At 29.1% G+C, this 20,246-nt stretch overlaps 1 protein-coding gene across 2 annotated transcripts; it reads left to right on the plus strand.

The window, feature by feature from the left end:
- The first annotated feature begins 892 nt into the window (after positions 1–892).
- On the plus strand, positions 893–8,844 carry LOC140449745 (double-stranded RNA-specific editase Adar-like). 2 transcript variants are annotated; one of them, XM_072543066.1, is made up of 3 exons: positions 1,705–1,839; positions 1,899–3,535; positions 7,812–8,844. In XM_072543066.1, the coding sequence occupies exons 1-3, from the start codon at positions 1,832–1,834 to the stop codon at positions 8,822–8,824; spliced, it is 2,658 nt and encodes an 885-aa protein (XP_072399167.1). In that variant the 5' UTR covers positions 1,705–1,831; the 3' UTR covers positions 8,825–8,844. The 2 variants fall into 2 exon arrangements, with proteins under 2 accessions (XP_072399166.1, XP_072399167.1); XM_072543065.1 differs by having other exon boundaries at positions 893–3,535.
- The last annotated feature ends 11,402 nt before the right edge of the window (positions 8,845–20,246 follow it).

Genomic DNA, 20,246 nt, shown 5'->3' on the forward strand with positions numbered 1-20,246 from the left:
AGTGAAATTCGTTAATAATTATTGAAAATGTGTCCCCCTTTAATTTAGTTTGTGTTTTATATATGTGTGTCGGAATATTGAAATATTCATTAGTTTTTAAGCATTTGTTAACAGCCACATTCTTCCAAGTATATTGACAAGTATTTTTTCTATAACTTTTCGGCTTCACTTATTTTCCTCGAGTTGTATTATCTATATAGTTTATTATTATTATTACTACATCTATGCATGGTTATACCAAAGAATATAGACGCTAGCGTCTATATTCTTTGGTTATACTTCTATTTAATAGTGGTGGTTCTAAATTAATTAGTGACGGATGTATCGATATAGGGAGTCCGAACTCCGAACTGTCTTATTTTTTTGCGTAGTTTTACTTTTTGACAGGTGCTAGGTTAGGTGATCTGTGGCTAGAAGTGACTGGAAATTGCTATATAACCAAGCACTCGTGCTCATATCCAATATTAATGTAAACAAACATAAATAAAATAGAACTTCACGAATTACGGACAATCAATATTTATTTATTTATACCATATAATGTATAAGAAAATTATAAGCGTGATTAATACAAATATTTACTGAAATATGTTAAATTATAACAACTGAAATATTTATGGGATTAGTATACACTTCCACTATTTGTAATAATTCTTCTTTTTTCAATAAGAGTCTATAATAAAAGTTTATTTAAGCTTGTAATACTCTGAGATAGGAACTTTTGTATAATACCTATAATATAGTATATGATACCAATTGATTTACCAATTGTGGCACTCTATTTTTTTTTCAATAACTGGACGTTCTTTGATATTTTTTAAATTATTTATCTATATTATTATTCTTAGAAAAGGAAAGAGAATTCTTCTCTCTTTCCTTGTCTAAGGCCTAAGCTGTTTCTGTTTGTTTTTGTTTTGTTGTTGTTTACAAAATGTCTGTCCGAAAAAACTGGCTGACACTATTTTTTGATGATAAGTCCTATCCGGGATAGAATTTGTCGATTTTGTAAAACAATTATTTATCAGCTGTGAGTTGTGATAACATGATTTATTAATCTTGTGAAAAAAATAATGTGTTAAGATTTTATGTAGTAGCTTTGGTAAAGTTTAACTACATACACAACATTCATATTCAATTAGGAATTGATTCTTAATAAAACAAAACAGATTTAGTGGTTACATATTACAAAATTAATCATAACTAAAAACATTAAGTTTTATAATGGATGCAACAGTGACCAGAGAACAAGTAGAAACAAAACAGAATGCACATAAATCTAATAACACCACAATAGCAATTAAACCTGTAAAATCACCTGAACCGTCAACTTGTAAAAATAGTTATCCAAATGCAGTAGTTGCTTTGAATTGTATAAAAAAGGGATTAAAATATAAATTGGTTGGCCAATGGGGTTCTAGTCATGAACCAGTTTTCAAAATGTGTGTTCGTCTTAATGATAAAGATTATTATGGAATTGGAAAATCAAAACAAGAAGCTAAACATAACACAGCTCGAAGAGCGTTGGAATCTATTCAGTGTTCTAAAGATGAGACAATAAATAACCAGAATGTCCATAAATCTGGTAATACCAACCCATTAAATTATTATGGAATTGGAAAATCAAAACATGAAGCTAAACATAGCACAGCTCAAACAGCAATGGAATCTATTCAGTGTTCCAAAGATGAAACAATAACTAACCAGAATGTCCATAAATCCCATAATACTGACCCATTAAGTTATTTAAGTTATTATGGAATTGGGAGATCAAAACATAAAGCTAAACATAACACAGCTCAAACAGTAATGGAATCTATTCAGTGTTCCAAAGATGAAACAGTAAGTAACCAGAATGTCCATAAATCTCATAATACTGACCCATTAAGTTATTTTTTAAGTTATTATGGAATTGGGAGATCAAAACATAAAGCTAAACATAACACAGCTCAAACAGCAATGGAATCTATTCCCTCTTCCAAAGATGAGACAATAAGTAACCAGATTGCCCATAAATCTCATAATACCAACCCATTAAGTTATTATGGAATTGGAAAATCAAAACTTGAAGCCAAACATAACACAGCTCAAACAGCAATGGAATCTATTCACTGTTCCAAAGATGAGACAATAAGTAACCAGAATGCCCATAAATCTGGTAATACCAACCCATTAAATTATTATGGAATTGGAAAAGCTAAACATAACACAGCTCGAACAGCATTGGAAACTATTCAGTGTGCCAAAGATGAGACAATAAGTATCCAGAATGCCCTTAAATATGATAATACCAACCCATTAATTAAAACTGTAAAATCACATGAACTATCAACTTGTAACAATGGTTATCCAAATCCCACAGTTGCTTTGAATTGTATACAAAAGGGATTAAAATATAAATTGGTTGACCAATGGGGTTCTAGTCATGAACCATTTTTCAAAATGTGTGTTCATCTTAATGGTAAAGACTATTATGGAGTTGGAAAGTCAAAACAGGAAGCTAAACATACAGCAGCTAGTAGTGCACTGGCCTCTATTCAATTTTCCCAAAATAAGAAAACAGCTAACCATTCTGTACAGGAATCTGATGAAAACAAAGCAAAAGGAACACTAAAACCTTTTTCAATGACAAATTTTCAGACTACTTTAAATGGAATCCAAAATAAACCAGAATACAAGTTTAATGAAGATGACTGTAGTGGAGTAATTCAGTCGTATAATTCTCAACACCCAGTTTCAGTTTTAAATGAGTTAAGAAGTGGATTAGAATATAAATTGGTAGATGTATGGGGTTCCTACCACAAACCTTTTTTTAAAATGTGTGTTGAATTCAATAATTCATATTATTATGGAATAGGGAATTCTAAAGCAGAAGCTAAATACAATGTTGCTGTAAGTGTTCTAACATCAATACAGTCTCCAACCAGTTCAGTAATAAACTTACCAACCAATGGCAGTAAGAATAATTACAGTCTAGAAAAAAATCCAATATCAGCATTAAATGAAATAAAAGGGATACTAAAATATAGTGTTATTGAACTTTACCCAATGTTTAAGATTTGTGTTGAAGTAGATGGTAAAAAGTATTATGGAAGTGGCGTTACAAAGCAATCTGCAAAATATGAAGCTGCAGCAACAGCATTAAAAAATATTTCCACTTCAGATGTTATAAGTGCATCAGATGATAACAAAAACAAATTATTTAAAAAGTCTTCAGTTATTTTGGGTGAACTATATCCTGTTAATTTCACATATACGGAGGATTTAAGTGACCCTTATGCTAGGTTTCAAGTTACAGTAGACATTAATGGGGACATTTTTACAGGAACTGGAAGTAATAAGAGCTCGGCAACAGAAGCTGCTGCCACTGTTGCTTTAAGTAAACTGAAAAATTATACTGGTGGGAATATACCTACTTTCTCCCCAAATGCCGTACAAGATCAGCTTTTATCTGATACTGTTGGAAACCTGGTGAAAGCAAAGTTTAAAAATTTAATGTCAAATGATTTGATCCATTCTAAACGTAAAGTTCTTGCAGGTAAGATGTGTTCAAAATTTTATTACATGATCATCACCATCATTGGCACTAAAGCTATATAAATATATATACATATATATATATATATATATATATATATATATATATATATATATATATATATATATATATATATAAATAGAAACTTTTTTATTTCCTGGGTTTGTCAGTCTGTTGTAAATAAATTTATTTAATTATTGCTTAAATGTTTCGGCATTTTTCAATAAGCACAAGCAATTTGCCATTTTCAATAAGCACTTTATTAACTTTATTTTATAAACATTACATTATATAATTAAATTCATATTTACACTTTTTAAAAGTTTAACAGGTATCTTAAAATAGGAGTGGGTCAGGGTTGTATCTTAAATATCTGCCATAGTGCATTTAAAAACCACTCAATTTATTAAATTATGATACATATTGGAAAGATCTTTGATGTCAGTCTTATTATTGATAGAATTTGGATCTTTTTTATGTGAATCATTTCCAATATGCATCTATTGTTGTAATTTTGTTCTTTTTCCAAAATCTGTACACTTTCAAATTCAAAAGAATGGCTATTTTCTAGAGAATGTTTGGCTAGGGCTGTTGTGTTTAATGTGTTGGTCTGTACACTAGGTTTATGTGCAACAATTCTTCTATGTAGGTATTGGTGTATTTGCCCAATATATGTTGAATTTCAGTCTACAATTTATTTTATAAATAACATTTGATTGATGGTCTTATTAAAAAGGGGTTTAAATTTTGAAAAATATTTTCCAGATGTTTTTGATAATTTATGTCCAACTTTAATATCATACTTTGCCATAATTTTTGACATTTGTTCAGAAAATCCGTTGGTAAGTTCAGAAAATGTATGGTAAGGATATAACTTATTTTTTTAATTAGAGTGTTGTAAAATTCTGGTGGATAATTGTTTTTTTTTAAATACCTTTAACTTTTCTCATATTTGTGGAATGGTATTGTGGACTAGATAGCTGAATTGCTCAGTCAGTAAGACTGAACACAACACCCCTTTTATGGGCCATGGGTGCGTTGGTATTGGTGTGAACAAATTTTGTGGAAAGAACGGATTTTCGTGACTTAATATTGTTGATGCAAAAAAACATTAACGGTAAGCTGCGACAGATAAAATAGGTCTTGTACAGGAATTGCAGGAAGTTGAAGGCTGCATATAATCGAAGGCGATTGCTTCTACATCATCTCTTGAATGCATTCATCAACTTGATCATGCAGGGCAGTGTAAAATTTTTTATTTGGCGGCAGTGTATGAGTTTTTCGGTAACCGCTACTTTTTTTGCTGCTTCACCAAGACTATTGCTTTTAATTTTTAAATTAAGCTCCTCACAGATATTCCATGTGCCAATTTGTGGCCTATCAAAATGTAGGTTAAAATTTTCATGAAAAAATTGTATTGTAGTAACTGTATTTGACTGTACTCTTAGGATACTTTTTAATAAATAATTCTTGCATTATTTTTATATTAAGTTTCGCATCTAAGTACTTAAATTCCTTTTCAGAGTAATGAGACTCTAACTGGAAATGTAATTATGTGATCATTATATTATAATTATGTTATGCTACAGATAAGTTCCCTAGTTCCAGCATCAATAATGTTCCCTTTTATCTCACACCACATACCACAAGTCTTCTAATTCCCTTAAGCCTTTCTCTCCCAATGGCCTTATATGATATTATGATGCTTATATTTCAGTAATTTGCATTTTTATTATTATTATATATAATATATAATATATATATATATATATATATATATATATATATATATATATATATATATATATATATATAAACGTTAAATATTGGGTTTGCAGCAAATTGTTGTATTGCTGCAAACCCAATATTTAACGTTTACTTCCTTACGTTGTCAGCAAATACTTCTGATTCATTATATATATATATATATATATATATATATATATATATATATATATTATAAATATATTAATTCAGCAATTTCTGTACTGTGTTCTTAAAATTTGTGTATAGTGTAAATTTACTTATTTGATATAAACGACATTTAAAGGCAACACTTTTTGCAAAGTATAGGTATTTATTATAAATTTTCTTGGGCATCTTTTTGTTTTAATTATAATTCCATTTTTAATATTTTGATTTTTAATAATTTTGTTCCTTAATATCGTTCATGATTGGCCTTTCTTTCTCTTCTCTCATTCAGTCCATTTAAAACTTTCAGTTTTCGTTAATATTTTTCTTGGTTTCTATACTTAATTGATTTATGATTGGATACTTCCTCAATGAGTAAAAGTTTCTCTTTTTGTGAAATTTAAAGAACTACTTTTTTTGATACAGACATAATGACATTAATAATAATTATATTTACCTACTAATTTAAACACCTAAGTTTACTTTTAATAATGAAAAGAGCTGTGGGTATTATGAAACTGGGTGTGACACTAAAGTGTAGTATATAGTGAATATTAGTTTAGGTAGTCATTATAGACACAATATAGACACTTCTAATTTTAAAATAATTTCATATAAATATAATGTCGGATTTTTACAACTATCAGTTGAAAAATTGTATTCAAGTTTGACAAAAAGAGTTGAACTTTCATATTTATACTTTGGTTAAGATTTCTAAATCAGCACATTAAGTATGGCCATTTTCAAAATAGTCGTCACAGTAAACAATTGAAAGAGTCCATTTACGTGACTAGGGGTGACCGTTATACAACATGTAAACCTTTTCAATTTTATTAAAATCTATAAAAATTATTAAGAAATAATAAATCCTCTTTTATCCGGGCTTGGGACCGGCTGTGGTATGACCATAATCCGTAAATAAATTTTTGATGTAAATTTCCCAGTCTGTAACTATTCTTCTTGTCTGCAATAAATTTGTTGTTCTTGTCTACTAACCTTTTAAGCTGTTTTTTCTTATAAGTATGAGTATTTTTCTGCATGTTAAAGCTATTTTGTCTTTGTTCTAGCTCTTCTTTTTCTTGACATTTTTCTCCTTAACTACGTTTATCTTTCTGCTGGCAGTTCTATTTAGTTCTTTATATCGTTCTTGAATGCAGATTCTTTATATCATGCAGATGATGTTGACCTAGTTGCCCGCACAACACGCAAGCTAGAAGAAATGTATACCACCTTGTCAAACGCCTCAAAAAATATGGGCCTGCAAGTAAATACGGAGAAAACTAAGATAATGGCATCAACACCCACAATAGAGCCAGAAACATCGGCCACCCATTCACGGTTGATAACTCTACCTTTAAAGTGGTGGACAAATTCACATACTTAGGCTCCCTGATCACCAAGGAGAACGTCATGACGGAAGAAATCAAGCGAAGAATAATCCTAGCAAACAAATGCTATTTTGGACTGAGTAGACATATGAGAAGCAGAAACTTAAGCCAAAAAACAAAAATAACCATATCCAAAACCCTTATACAACCAATTTTGACATATGGATCAGAGACATGGACCATTTCCAAGACAGATGAAAACCTCCTGCTTATATTTGAACGAAGGATCCTGAGAAGAATATTCGGTGGCATCTGTGAAAATGGCGTTTGGAGAAGGAGGTACAACTACGAGATATAAACATATATTTGGTGGTAAAGACGTAGTATCCCTTATAACAATAGGAAGACTAAGATGGGCAGGACATCTGGCAAGATCCCAGCAGAACAACCCTCCTAGAAGAATCCTTATGTCACAACCTGTGGGAAGTAGAAGTAGGATAGGCCAAAACTCAGATGGAGGGATGGTGTAGATGAGGATGGTAGAAAAATAGGCGCAGCAAACTGGCAACAGTTGGCAATGTATAGAACTGACTGGCGTAGTAGACTTGCGAAGGTCGATGCTCTTTTATAGGGCTGTAGTACCAATGATAATGATGATCGTTCTTGATTTTTATTTTTCCTTGTTTTGTCTAAAAACTGTATTATTTCGTCTGCGATCCACTCGCTTTCTTCCACCGTTCGGAGTAACCAATTTTTTCACTGTTTTATATATCGCCCCTTAATGATCCATGCTCTTTAGCTGTTAATGCAACATTACTACTAATGGTTTCTGTAAAATTGACTTATCTCGGGATTTAGAATTGATCCATATGTAATATTTTCATATTTTATTATTGTCTTTGTAGTGAATTAATTTCACTGCTGCTTTAATACGTTCTACAATGACCTTGTCTTAAACGCTGTTCTTTTTCTGAGCCCTGATTGCAAACCATTGAAAAATTTATTAACACTATTAATGGGACTTTATTTCCTTCTAGGTATTGTGATGACGAAAGATTCAGATATTTCAACTGCTGAAGTAATATGTGTGACAACTGGTACGAAGTGTATCTCTGGAAAGAATATATGTTTAAGCGGAACCGCACTCAATGATATGCATGCAGAAATTTTATCCCGAAGATGTTTGCTTTTCTACTTTTATGACCAGCTTGAACTGCTACTCTCTGGAAGTACGAGTGAAAACTCGATATTTGAACCAAAAATTTACGGGAATGGTTATCGGTTAAAAGAAGGAATTGAGTTTCATTTATATACAAGCAAATCTCCTTGTGGTGATGCCACTATTTATAATAGCGGAATATCAAATCTGACAACTTGTGGTCTATTAAGAAGTAAGTTAGAATCTGGCGAAGGTTCAATACCTGTTAAAGATCCAGTCACTCAAACTTGGGATGGAATTAAACAGGGAGAACCCCTGAAGACTATGTCCTGTTCTGATAAAATTTGTAAATGGAACATCTTGGGACTACAAGGATCCCTATTGCTTAATTTTATTGACCCCGTGTACTTAAGCTCGGTGGTAGTTGGCAGCCAAATGAATAAAACGCATTTAAGTAGAGCACTTTACGGAAGGGTTGAAGATATATTAGATGACTTACCATCACCATTTCGCTTAAATAAACCAGATATGTTAATGGTAACCTCTATCGAGGAACGCATACCAAAAAGTGCTCCAGATTTTTCTGTGATTTGGTTTTTGGGCATGAAAGATCCTGAAATATTGATATGTGATATGGGTAAACCAAAGCAAAGTATTTCCTCGATTTGTAAACATAGTTTGGCTAACAGATTTGCCTTATTATATGGACGATTATCCAGAATTTCAAAGGACCAACATTTACCAGTTACTGTAGCACACGCTAAAGAATGTGTGCTTACTTATTCGGCTGTGAAAAAAATATATTATGAAGCTTTTCAGAAAGCTGGTTTAGGATATTGGATATCTAAACCTGTGGAACAGAACATGTTTAATATTTTTCCCAATTTTTAAAATATATCTATTTTTCTACATTTTCTAAGATTCTTTGTAAAAGGTTATGATAAAAATAAAAACATAGTTATTTATTTATTGACCAGCTTACCTGGCAAACTTCGTACCGCCACAGAATAATAAAACAATCAGAATGCCCACTCTGCTTGGAGAGATAAGTACGTGCATCTCGTTGGCGCAGACGGAATCAGCCATGTTTTAAACGCAACCAGTGTTGTTCTGTGAAATAATATCTGGTGTGCGTTAGAAACTTCAGTGGTAGCGTGTGATAGGGTGTTCACTGTTTGGGATTTGTGTTATGTATGAATAATATAAATATAAATCTAATTATATGTATATATATATATATATATATATTGTTATGATGTGTTTTTTGTGTTTGAATGATGAGCAATGAGTATTTTTAATAATATAATATATAGGGTTTTTATCGCGGTTCTCAAAGAATTAGCTTGTAAGTACTTTTTTAAATTATCTTTATTATAACTATTATGAAACACACATATATATCTAACCTAGTCAATGTAAATTTAAAATAAACTATCTTTAAACTGATATTCTTATAAAACTAATTAAATTCTATAGACAATCTAAATTTTAAACAAACTATCTTCAAAATTGAAATTGTTATGACACTAACTAAATTATATTAACAAATTTTTGTACCTTTCTTTCACTGAATGCCTAAATGAACTATTTTCCACTAAGTATATTGATTCTAATCACCACTGAATGTCTTCGTACTTCAGTTATCCTTGTTTTTTGTGAAATTACTTTTTCCAATTATCAGCTTCTACCAATTTAAGATATAGTTTTCTTCACCAGCATCTATACACCACCAACCAAACCAGCAAACAGCATTTATATTTATTCTTCTTTTCAATATACCAATATCCAATTATTATAAGTTGATTTATACTAATCTCCAACCACAATATAATTTAATTTCTTCCAATATACTTTTATAATCTGATTCACTGACTCTAACTAACTTTCATAATAAACTGCTTGACTTCTGACTAAAAACTTCTAAAAACTCCTGAACAATTGACTTCACTAAGTAAATGTATCTATCTTCTAACTAACTTTCATGATAAACTGCTAAAAACTGCCAAAAACTGCCATCTTGAATCCAAATCACGGGTATTTATATGTTTTGGACATTCTAGAACCATCTCGTAAGAGATCATGTTCCAATTTAGTTCTATTTAATACATGTCTGAATTTTCTGGAACAAACCATTTCGCAAACATGGCCATCTCCGGAGATCCAGAGAATTCCATTCTTTTCTATTAATAATTTTGTTGACATTTAGGCTTTTCAGATCAGAATATATAATTAAATTAGTAACTAACACTCTAATTTAATAAAATACACATTTCAAACAATATATTATTATAATAACCCCACTTATATTCGTATTATGATTCTTAATTTGACACTTGGAGTATGTATAGTTGGTTGCCTAGGCACATGGCTCACTTAAATCTATTTACAATATTAAAATACAACTTTTTACACTTATTATATACTAATTTATTAAAAATGCCCTCACATAAATATATTTTTATAAAATTCTCTAGTATATAACTTATTTAAAACAACCAAATATCTAATATTATGTAGTATATAACTTATAAATTATTTTCTATAAACCCTAATTGTCACAATACCCCAAAAATAATATTTAAAATAAATAATTTACTTATTATTTTTTTAAATATTAATTTTCTCATACCTTATTAAATTTAATAAATAAAAATTTTTTTTTTTTTATTTAAAATGTGTTAAATACATCCCTGTTCGCTGTCTATGTCACAACAGAGAACAACGGATCACAGTTCGGCTATTCTATGGTCAAACTGTCATGTCAAATGGAGCAATGGATGCGATATCAGAGAATAAAATATAACCTTAATTAAAAATATAATCTATATTGTGTTCTGTTTATTTATAGACAAAATCTAGGAATTATTTCCATTCAAAATAACTTCATCAATATAAATTGGTAAGTTTTTTTTTTTTTCACTTTATTATATTAGAAAGACATTTTTATAGCAATTATAGTATCAATTTTGTGTCTAACCCCAAATTATGATTTTTAGGGTACAAATTAATTTCCATATATACAAAATTCAACAAGTATGATGTCAAATTGATTCAAAATAATGAAATCTACCATCTACCATTTAACAAATCAAGTCTATTGAATAAAATGGATATATCAGTAAGTTATTAGTGTTATTATATTTGTGTTAAAGGTATAGAAATCATTATTCAATCTCTTCATGATATTGAAAAATGTCGTTGATATGAAATATGCCTCTTAGTCTGTTCTCTGCATCTATTAACACATAACTATTTAGTCCATTCTGATTTTCAATTGTATATGGACCTTCAAACATTGGTTGTAATTTCTTACAACGGTTTTCTTTAACATTACTTTTTCTAAGTGAACGAATTAACACTTGGTCTCCTTTTTGAAATGTGATTGGTTTTTTTATATTTCGATTTTGTCTTCTGATATATTTTTCAGCTTTCCTCCTAATTCGGTTATTCACTTTCTGCATTACTTGTTCTAACATATCCTGATTATATTCACTAATCCACTTTCTGTTTCCTATATGGCCAAACATTAAATATTCTGGTACTTCCTCTGTATTCAAATTATGTGTATTATTCAAAAAATATTCTACTTGTGGTATATGTTGCTGCCAAGTTTCATGTTGGTTTTGGCACAGTATCCTTAAATATTTTATAACTTCTTTAATATATCTTTCTGCAGGATTTGCCTGAGGATGTCTGATACTTGTAAAATGAATGTTGATTCCCTTTTTCTCACAAAATGCCCGAAATTTTTGGTTGTTAAAATATGTAGCATTATCTATTATGCAATTTCTAAATGGTCCTATTTCTTCGAAAAATTGATTAATATATAATTTTAATGTTTTAACATTTGTTCTAGAGCAGGGATATAGTTTAATAAATTTTGTATATAAATCAACTATCACTAGTATATGCTTTTTTCCTGTTGGACTGAGAACTAAATTTGAAATAAAATCCATGGAAACTGTATTTAGTTTTTCATATACAACATTAGATTTATATGTGTTCTGGTTTTTGAAATTCTTTTCTTTGTTTAGTTGACATATTGGGCATTGGGTAGTAATTTCTTTTGCTATACTTATGTCATTCTTTGCAAAATAATTGTCCCTAAATAGCATCCATAGCTTTCTTGAACCAATATGCATATAATTGTTATGTAAATTTTTCAATATTTTCTTTGCTAAAGTTCTAGTTATTACATATACTTCTATGCCATTTATTATTTTATAATAAACTCCATCTTTCTTAAGGACTTTTTGTTTTTCACTCAAATTGATCTGATCTCTTATAATTTCTTCTCTAGAATATAATCCAGTACTTTCTACTAATTGATTTAATCCAATTTTTATTGTTCGCTGCCCTTTTTGTGGTGTATTTTCTAACCTTGATAAAGCATCTGCCACTATATTGGATTTTCCAGAAATGTATTTGATTTCAAAGCAGTATTCACTAAGTATTAGACTCCACCGATGTATTCTACTGTTTCCATATTTGTTATTTAATATAGATGTTAAAGCTTGGTGATCTGTTTCTATTGTAAATTCATTACCCAACAAATAAAATCTTAATTTTGTGACACAGTGTATTATACTTGCTAGTTCTAATTCTGAAACTGAGTAACCCTTTTCATGTGGCTTTGTAATTCTTGAAATGAATTGTATTGGGTATTCGACCCCATCATGTATTTGTAATAATACCCCTGATAATCTCTCTATTGATGCATCTGTTCTTAATATGAATGGCTGTGTGTAGTCAGGATAGTATATTTTCAAATTTGACAGAAAAATGTTTTTAATTTCTTGGAATGCTAGTTCTCTTCTCTGATCCCATCTCCATTTTACACCTTTTCTCAGTAGTTCAAGTAATGGAATTTCTTTTATACTTAGATCTGGTATCATCCTTTTATAATAATTAATTATTCCAATAAATCCTCTTAAAGTTCTTAAATTGTGTGGTGTTTTATATTCCTGAATGACTTGTGTCCGTTCTGGATCCATTTCGATTCCCTTAGTGTTAAGTTTATAACCTAGATATATGACTTCTTTTTGAAAAAATGTACATTTTTCTTGATTTATTTTTAGTCCAACTTTGTCTAATCTATTTATTATAATTTTTAGGTGTTTCTCATGATCTTCAGCCGTTTTAGAAAAAATTAATATATCATCAATGTAGTGAATTACAAAATGTTCATATTGATCCAAAATATCATGAAGACATCTACATAGAGCACTGCAAGATGATTGAAGTCCAAATGGTACTACTTTGAATTGATATACTACTCCATCTATCTGAAATCCTGTATACTGTCTACTTTTTCTTTCTAGAGGTATTAACCAAAAACTATGCTGTAAATCGATTTTAGTGAAAAATGACATTCCTGTAATTCTTCCTAATATTCCATCTATACTCATTGGTGCTTCAAATTGCTTTTCAGTAATCTTGTTAATATTCCTTGCATCCAAACATAACCTGATTTCACCTGATCTTTTTCGTACTACTACTATGGGGTTAATAAAATGTGTGTCTGCCTTCTCAATGATCCCATCTTCTAACATATTATTAATTGTTTTGTTTACTTCTTCTCTGTATTTATATGGTATTGGGTATGATTTTGTTTTAAAATCTTTTTCTTCTTTAACTTTTATACTATGGATATAATTTTGTGCAATTCTATTTTCTTTATTGACAAGTCCCCTGTGTTGCTGCAATATGGAAATGACTATTGATTTATATTCTTCAGGGCAATTTAAAACTTTCATCATATCTTCTTCTTTACAAATAACATTATTCTTCATTATGTACTCATTATTCCTTGCTTCCAATTTTACGCACTCCGCCTCGTAGGCATCCATCTGCTTAAAATTTCCATTCCTTAAATATTCACTACAATAATTATTCTTTACATTCTTTTGGGACATTTCCCTATCATCAAAATACATTTCTTCTTCATAAACATCATTATTTTCTTTTAATAATATCCTATCAACTCTTATTCCTTCTTCCACCTCATCTTTCTGCATAAATTTAATTATTTGCCCTTCCAAAGTTACCATTTTTTCTTCAAAATCTATCTTTACTTTCTTCTTTTCCAATTCATCATTTCCCATTAATATATCAACACATAAATCCTTGACAATAAATCCTTGCATATTAATTTCTTTATTAAGAATATTAATTTTAAAATTGGCTAGTTTATCAATTTCACCCAACTTCTTATTATTTGCACCAATAATTTTAATTTTTGGAATCTTTATTATATCTGATAGTTTTAATGTATTAAAAATAAAATTCTCCGAGACTAAAGTACTTTCTGAACCAGTATCTATCATAATCTTAATCATTTTATTTTTGGCCAAAGCATTTATATAAATTAAATTAATAGATTCAATAATTTTCTCTTCATCTAAAGAAATAAATTCAGAAGGTTTTTCATAATAGCAATGGCCTAACTTGTAATTCAGAAAGTTTACTGCACAAAATTTTGATTATTAGAATTGTCAGATTGTATCTGACCACTTGGATCTGATGTCCTATGTCTTTCCCTACTATGACTTCTACTCACATTCTCCTGCCTTGTACTACTTCGTTCTCTGCCTTCGCAGCTTCTATTCCTTCGAACACAATTTACCTGTCTGTTATAGTTAGGTCGTTCTGTATTTCTTCTATTGTTAAAATCTTGTCTATTATTATTAGTACTGTTATTAAAATGTTGTCTATTATAATTAGTATTATTATTAAAATTTTGTCTATTATAACTAGTATTATTATTAAAGTTCTGTCTATTTGGATTAGTGTTAGTATTATTAAAATTTTGTAAATTATCACCATACCTAGTATTATTGTTATATGATTGTCTATATTGTTGATTATCATTTTTATTATATTGAAAAGTATTGTTGTTTTTTCTGTTGTTATTATTACTTGTCATATTGCCTCTTTGTATTCTTTGAATAAAATTAATAAAACTATCTATTGTTTGAATATTTTGTACAGTTACGGTTTGCACAACATCAGCATCAAAATGTCTAGATACATTTAAGACTGTTTCATCCTCTCTAAGTGGTGGTTCTAAATATTTTGCAACTGTTATCAATTTCAATGCATAATCTACCATATTTGATTTTAAATTTTGATTATACTTTCCAAAATATAGAATTTCTCTAAACTTGGCTTGCTCTAGTTCACCCCAATAATAATTTAAAAATTTATTTTCAAATGTTTGAAAGTTATCTAAATCATTTTCAATACTAGCAAACCAAGTTGCTGCATTGTCATTTAATGTCACTCTAATATAATCTTTAATATCATTAATATTATTCACAAATCTTAATTTATGTTTTAAACTATTTATGTATACTCTAGGATGCAAATTTTTTATATTACCAGAGAATTTAATCCCAGTCTCATTTGTTAAATTTAAGTAAGGTCTCCCTATGTCTCTCATTTGTGAAATATCATCTATTCTCTGTTCCACATTTCTTATTTGATTACAATTTATTTGGATATTTTGTTGTATATCGTCTAATTTTTCTTCTGTGTTTCTCCTGTCTTCGTTAATTTTTACTTCTAAGTTACATTTCTGTAACTCTATTTTCTGTTCTATATCTATCTTATTATCTTGAATAATCCTCTTTACTTCTGTCCTCTCATTGTCTATCCTTTTCTTGTAGTCATTCCGTATACTTTTTATTTCATTTGCTACTTTTTTTTCTGCAGCTTCAAGTTTTTTATCCATTTGTTTTACAATTTTATTATTACTATCTTCTATTTTCTTTTCTAATTTTCTATAATTCTCTTCCAATTTCTGTTCCATTTTTTTCATTTCTTCTTTGACTTCTTTTGAATTCTCTTCCAATTTTTTTATGTCTTCTTTGATTTCTTTTGAATTCTCTTCCATTTTCTGTTCCATTTTTTTCATGTCTTCTTTGACTTCTTGTGAATTCTGTTCCATTTTGTGTTCTATTTTTTTCGTATTCTCTTCCATTGTCTTGTTCATCTGCATCAATAATGACATCAAAGCTGCCATATTGACATTTTCCTCTCTTTCTGGATTCATTTCTGCAGTATCTTGTGGAGCTTGAACTAAACTCTCCTCTTGTATAGGTTGTGTTTCTACTTCCACATCTTCTTCATTCTTTTTGCTTCTTGTACCTTTCTTTCCTTGAGACATTTTGAGACTTTACTTGTTCAAATATAATTAAAAATAAAATCTATAATTTTTTCTTTCTACTGATAATTAATTTAATTATATGAGAGCACTTATCTTCCCAAACTAATTCTTTTAAATAGAGAGCCACTGCGTTGGGTGCCAAATTGTTATGATGTGTTTTTTGTGTTTGAATGATGAGCAATGAGTATTTTTAATAATATAATATATAGGGTTTTTATCGCGGTTCTCAAAGAATTAGCTTGTAAGTACTTTTTTAAATTATCTTTATTATAACTATTATGAAACACACATATATATCTAACCTAGTCAATGTAAATTTAAAATAAACTATCTTTAAACTGATATTCTTATAAAACTAATTAAATTCTATAGACAATCTAAATTTTAAACAAACTATCTTCAAAATTGAAATTGTTATGACACTAACTAAATTATATTAACAAATTTTTGTACCTTTCTTTCACTGAATGCCTAAATGAACTATTTTCCACTAAGTATATTGATTCTAATCACCACTGAATGTCTTCGTACTTCAGTTATCCTTGTTTTTTGTGAAATTACTTTTTCCAATTATCAGCTTCTACCAATTTAAGATATAGTTTTCTTCACCAGCATCTATACACCACCAACCAAACCAGCAAACAGCATTTATATTTATTCTTCTTTTCAATATACCAATATCCAATTATTATAAGTTGATTTATACTAATCTCCAACCACAATATAATTTAATTTCTTCCAATATACTTTTATAATCTGATTCACTGACTCTAACTAACTTTCATAATAAACTGCTTGACTTCTGACTAAAAACTTCTAAAAACTCCTGAACAATTGACTTCACTAAGTAAATGTATCTATCTTCTAACTAACTTTCATGATAAACTGCTAAAAACTGCCAAAAACTGCCATCTTGAATCCAAATCACGGGTATTTATATGTTTTGGACATTCTAGAACCATCTCGTAAGAGATCATGTTCCAATTTAGTTCTATTTAATACATGTCTGAATTTTCTGGAACAAACCATTTCGCAAACATGGCCATCTCCGGAGATCCAGAGAATTCCATTCTTTTCTATTAATAATTTTGTTGACATTTAGGCTTTTCAGATCAGAATATATAATTAAATTAGTAACTAACACTCTAATTTAATAAAATACACATTTCAAACAATATATTATTATAATAACCCCACTTATATTCGTATTATGATTCTTAATTTGACACTTGGAGTATGTATAGTTGGTTGCCTAGGCACATGGCTCACTTAAATCTATTTACAATATTAAAATACAACTTTTTACACTTATTATATACTAATTTATTAAAAATGCCCTCACATAAATATATTTTTATAAAATTCTCTAGTATATAACTTATTTAAAACAACCAAATATCTAATATTATGTAGTATATAACTTATAAATTATTTTCTATAAACCCTAATTGTCACAATATATATATATATATATATATATGTATATATATATATATATATATATATATATATATATATATATATATATGTATATATATATATATATATATATATATATGTATATATATATATATATATATATATATATATATATATATATATATATATATATATATATGAAATTTACTGAGTTCTCGGGAAGAACCGCGTTGAGAATTTAAAACTCGACGTTTCGGCACCCATTTTGGAGCCATTATCAAGAGGGATACGGTTCGGTTCGAGTTCGGGGTCTCAATCTGCCTACTCCCCTCACTCGAGATGTACCAGACGTACCGAGTGAGGGGAGTAGGCAGATTGAGACCCCGAACTCGAACCGAACCGTATCCCTCTTGATAATGGCTCCAAAATGGGTGCCGAAACGTCGAGTTTTAAATTCTCAACGCGGTTCTTCCCGAGAACTCAGTAATTTTCATTTATCTGACCGCGGAAACTTATCCGAACATATATATATATATATATATATATATATATATATATATATATATATATATATATATATATATATATATATATATATATATATATATGTATATATATATATATATATATATATATGTATATATATATATATATATATATATATATATATATAATATTATGAAATGAAAAAGACAGTCAAGATTTCATTTCACGTACAAATCGTCTATGTATCTGTTTATACGTATTTCGCTTTAATAAAGCTCATCAGAACAGTTATTCATAGGCGTTCTCAACGTGAAAAATAAATCTTTTCTGTCTTTAAGAAGCAACAATAAAATGGCTTCGAAACGGACGCAATAGCGACATCTGATATTAAATCCGTAAAATAGTTTCGAAACACAATTCAGATAACTGCCTTAATCTGAGCCTTCTAAAAATTGCAAGGCATAGCCAGACGTTGATAAAGATGTTAATAGAGACATGGGGAATCCAAAATTTGCATTCCACGACATGTCTTCTCAACTAAGCAGAAATCGTTAGCGATTTACGCGAATACAAACAGTTATAATATACTATACCACATACCATCAGATATCAGCCTTTATTAGTTGTATATGAAGTGTTTTAGAAAAATTTGATTTTTACTCGAGAGTAAAATATTTTTATTTGACAGAATTATGTATGGATAGAATTAAAAATAATTTTAAAATCTTCAACATTGTTTATTTACAATAAAAAACGGATTTTTCAGCATTTTCTCTACCATAAAGTTAAAAATATAAGTTTTTGCATTAATTCAATACATTTTAACAATTATAAATTTAATGAAATAATTTTAAATAAAGTTAAATTTTAAAATCTAATTGACTATAGTCTCTCGAGCCCCCTGACACTAATAAACTGATTGGAAATATGACACAGTAGTGAAGTGAATATTGATCAGTCTAGTAGTGTCTGTGGGCTCAGGAGACTGAGACCTCGGAAGCCGTGAAGAAGACATCAGAGAGGATGTCGAAAGCTCGGTGCAAAGAAAATCAACGCTGTTCAACCCGGAAGACTGGTGAGTTTAATATTAATTTTAATAATAGTATTAATCTTAGCTCTAGGTTTAATTATAATTATAATATAAATTTCTATTTACATTTTTTGCCCCTTATTTGTTTCACCTAGCGGACAACACGCGCACTTACCAAGTCTAGTCAAGTCTTTCTTCGAGTTCTCTATAGCATTTTTCATATAAAAATGCTTGCACGTCACAATTTATATAAAGTGACCTCACTTATATTTAAAATTTCCAGAACGTCAACCTTAGAGTTCAAATTTTCCTAACACAGCTAATAATACGAAATCCATACGGAACTGCTCGATCTTTCATAGGCGTCAACATGGTGTAATAATCAGAAAAATGTAATTATCATTATATTGGAAATTTTAGAATTATATTGATTAAATAACCAAAAACATTTGTTATTATTAATAATATAAATTTTATGAAATAAATCTGTAAGCCTAATATTCCACAAAATAATAATTTTAATTAAATAGATTAGACAATTGTACGCAACTGATATGGGAATACTTCAAATTTTATTGACAGTTCAGCGTGTGGCAAAAGTGTATAAAGTGTTGCCGCTTTTTAGAGTAAGAATTTTGTTTATGTTTTGATTTCTTACACAATTTGATCATAATATAATATATATTAATAAATTGTATTTATAAATACATATTAAATTTAAATTAATAGCTTTATAAACTAATTATTGTTGTGTATTGTGATTGTGCTATGCCAAAACAAATAGATAGTCTGTAGAAAGCTGATAAACTTTCATTTGAAGAAGAAATAATGGCGGGACGTTTTTACTATTAAAACCCTAAAAGAGGTAAGTTTAAAATTTACAATATATAATTTTGTATTAAAATGTTTTCTTATGTATTTTAGTGTGTTGCAGTAGTCTTAAAACTAAGTGTATTTACTGTTAATATAATAGTTTGACATTTTAAAAACTCCTCACTTACTAACTATTCTGATGTTTTGGCAACGCTGTGGGGTTCATAGATGTGGATTAGGTACAAGGTTAGTAGATGTTAAGTTAGGTTGTCTCGTAACTATGTGGGCGAAGTGAGGGGAAGGCAGAATGCTTACGTCACTCATACGACAAAGTCAAATTTGACAGTTGTCTGCACGTCTGAGTTTAAGTTCACGTTTGTTGTTGTCTCTATTCTATA

This window comes from Diabrotica undecimpunctata, chromosome 9, assembly GCF_040954645.1.
Source record: "Diabrotica undecimpunctata isolate CICGRU chromosome 9, icDiaUnde3, whole genome shotgun sequence".
Taxonomy (NCBI): domain Eukaryota; kingdom Metazoa; phylum Arthropoda; class Insecta; order Coleoptera; family Chrysomelidae; genus Diabrotica; species Diabrotica undecimpunctata.

Excerpts from the sequence above, each read along its gene's own strand:
- LOC140449745 (XM_072543065.1), top strand. The coding sequence starts at position 1,222 with ATGGATGCAACAGTGACCAGAGAACAAGTAGAAACAAAACAGAATGCA. Across the intron at positions 3,536-7,811 it reads TAAACGTAAAGTTCTTGCAG|GTATTGTGATGACGAAAGAT; the intron begins GTAAGATGTGTT and ends ATTTCCTTCTAG.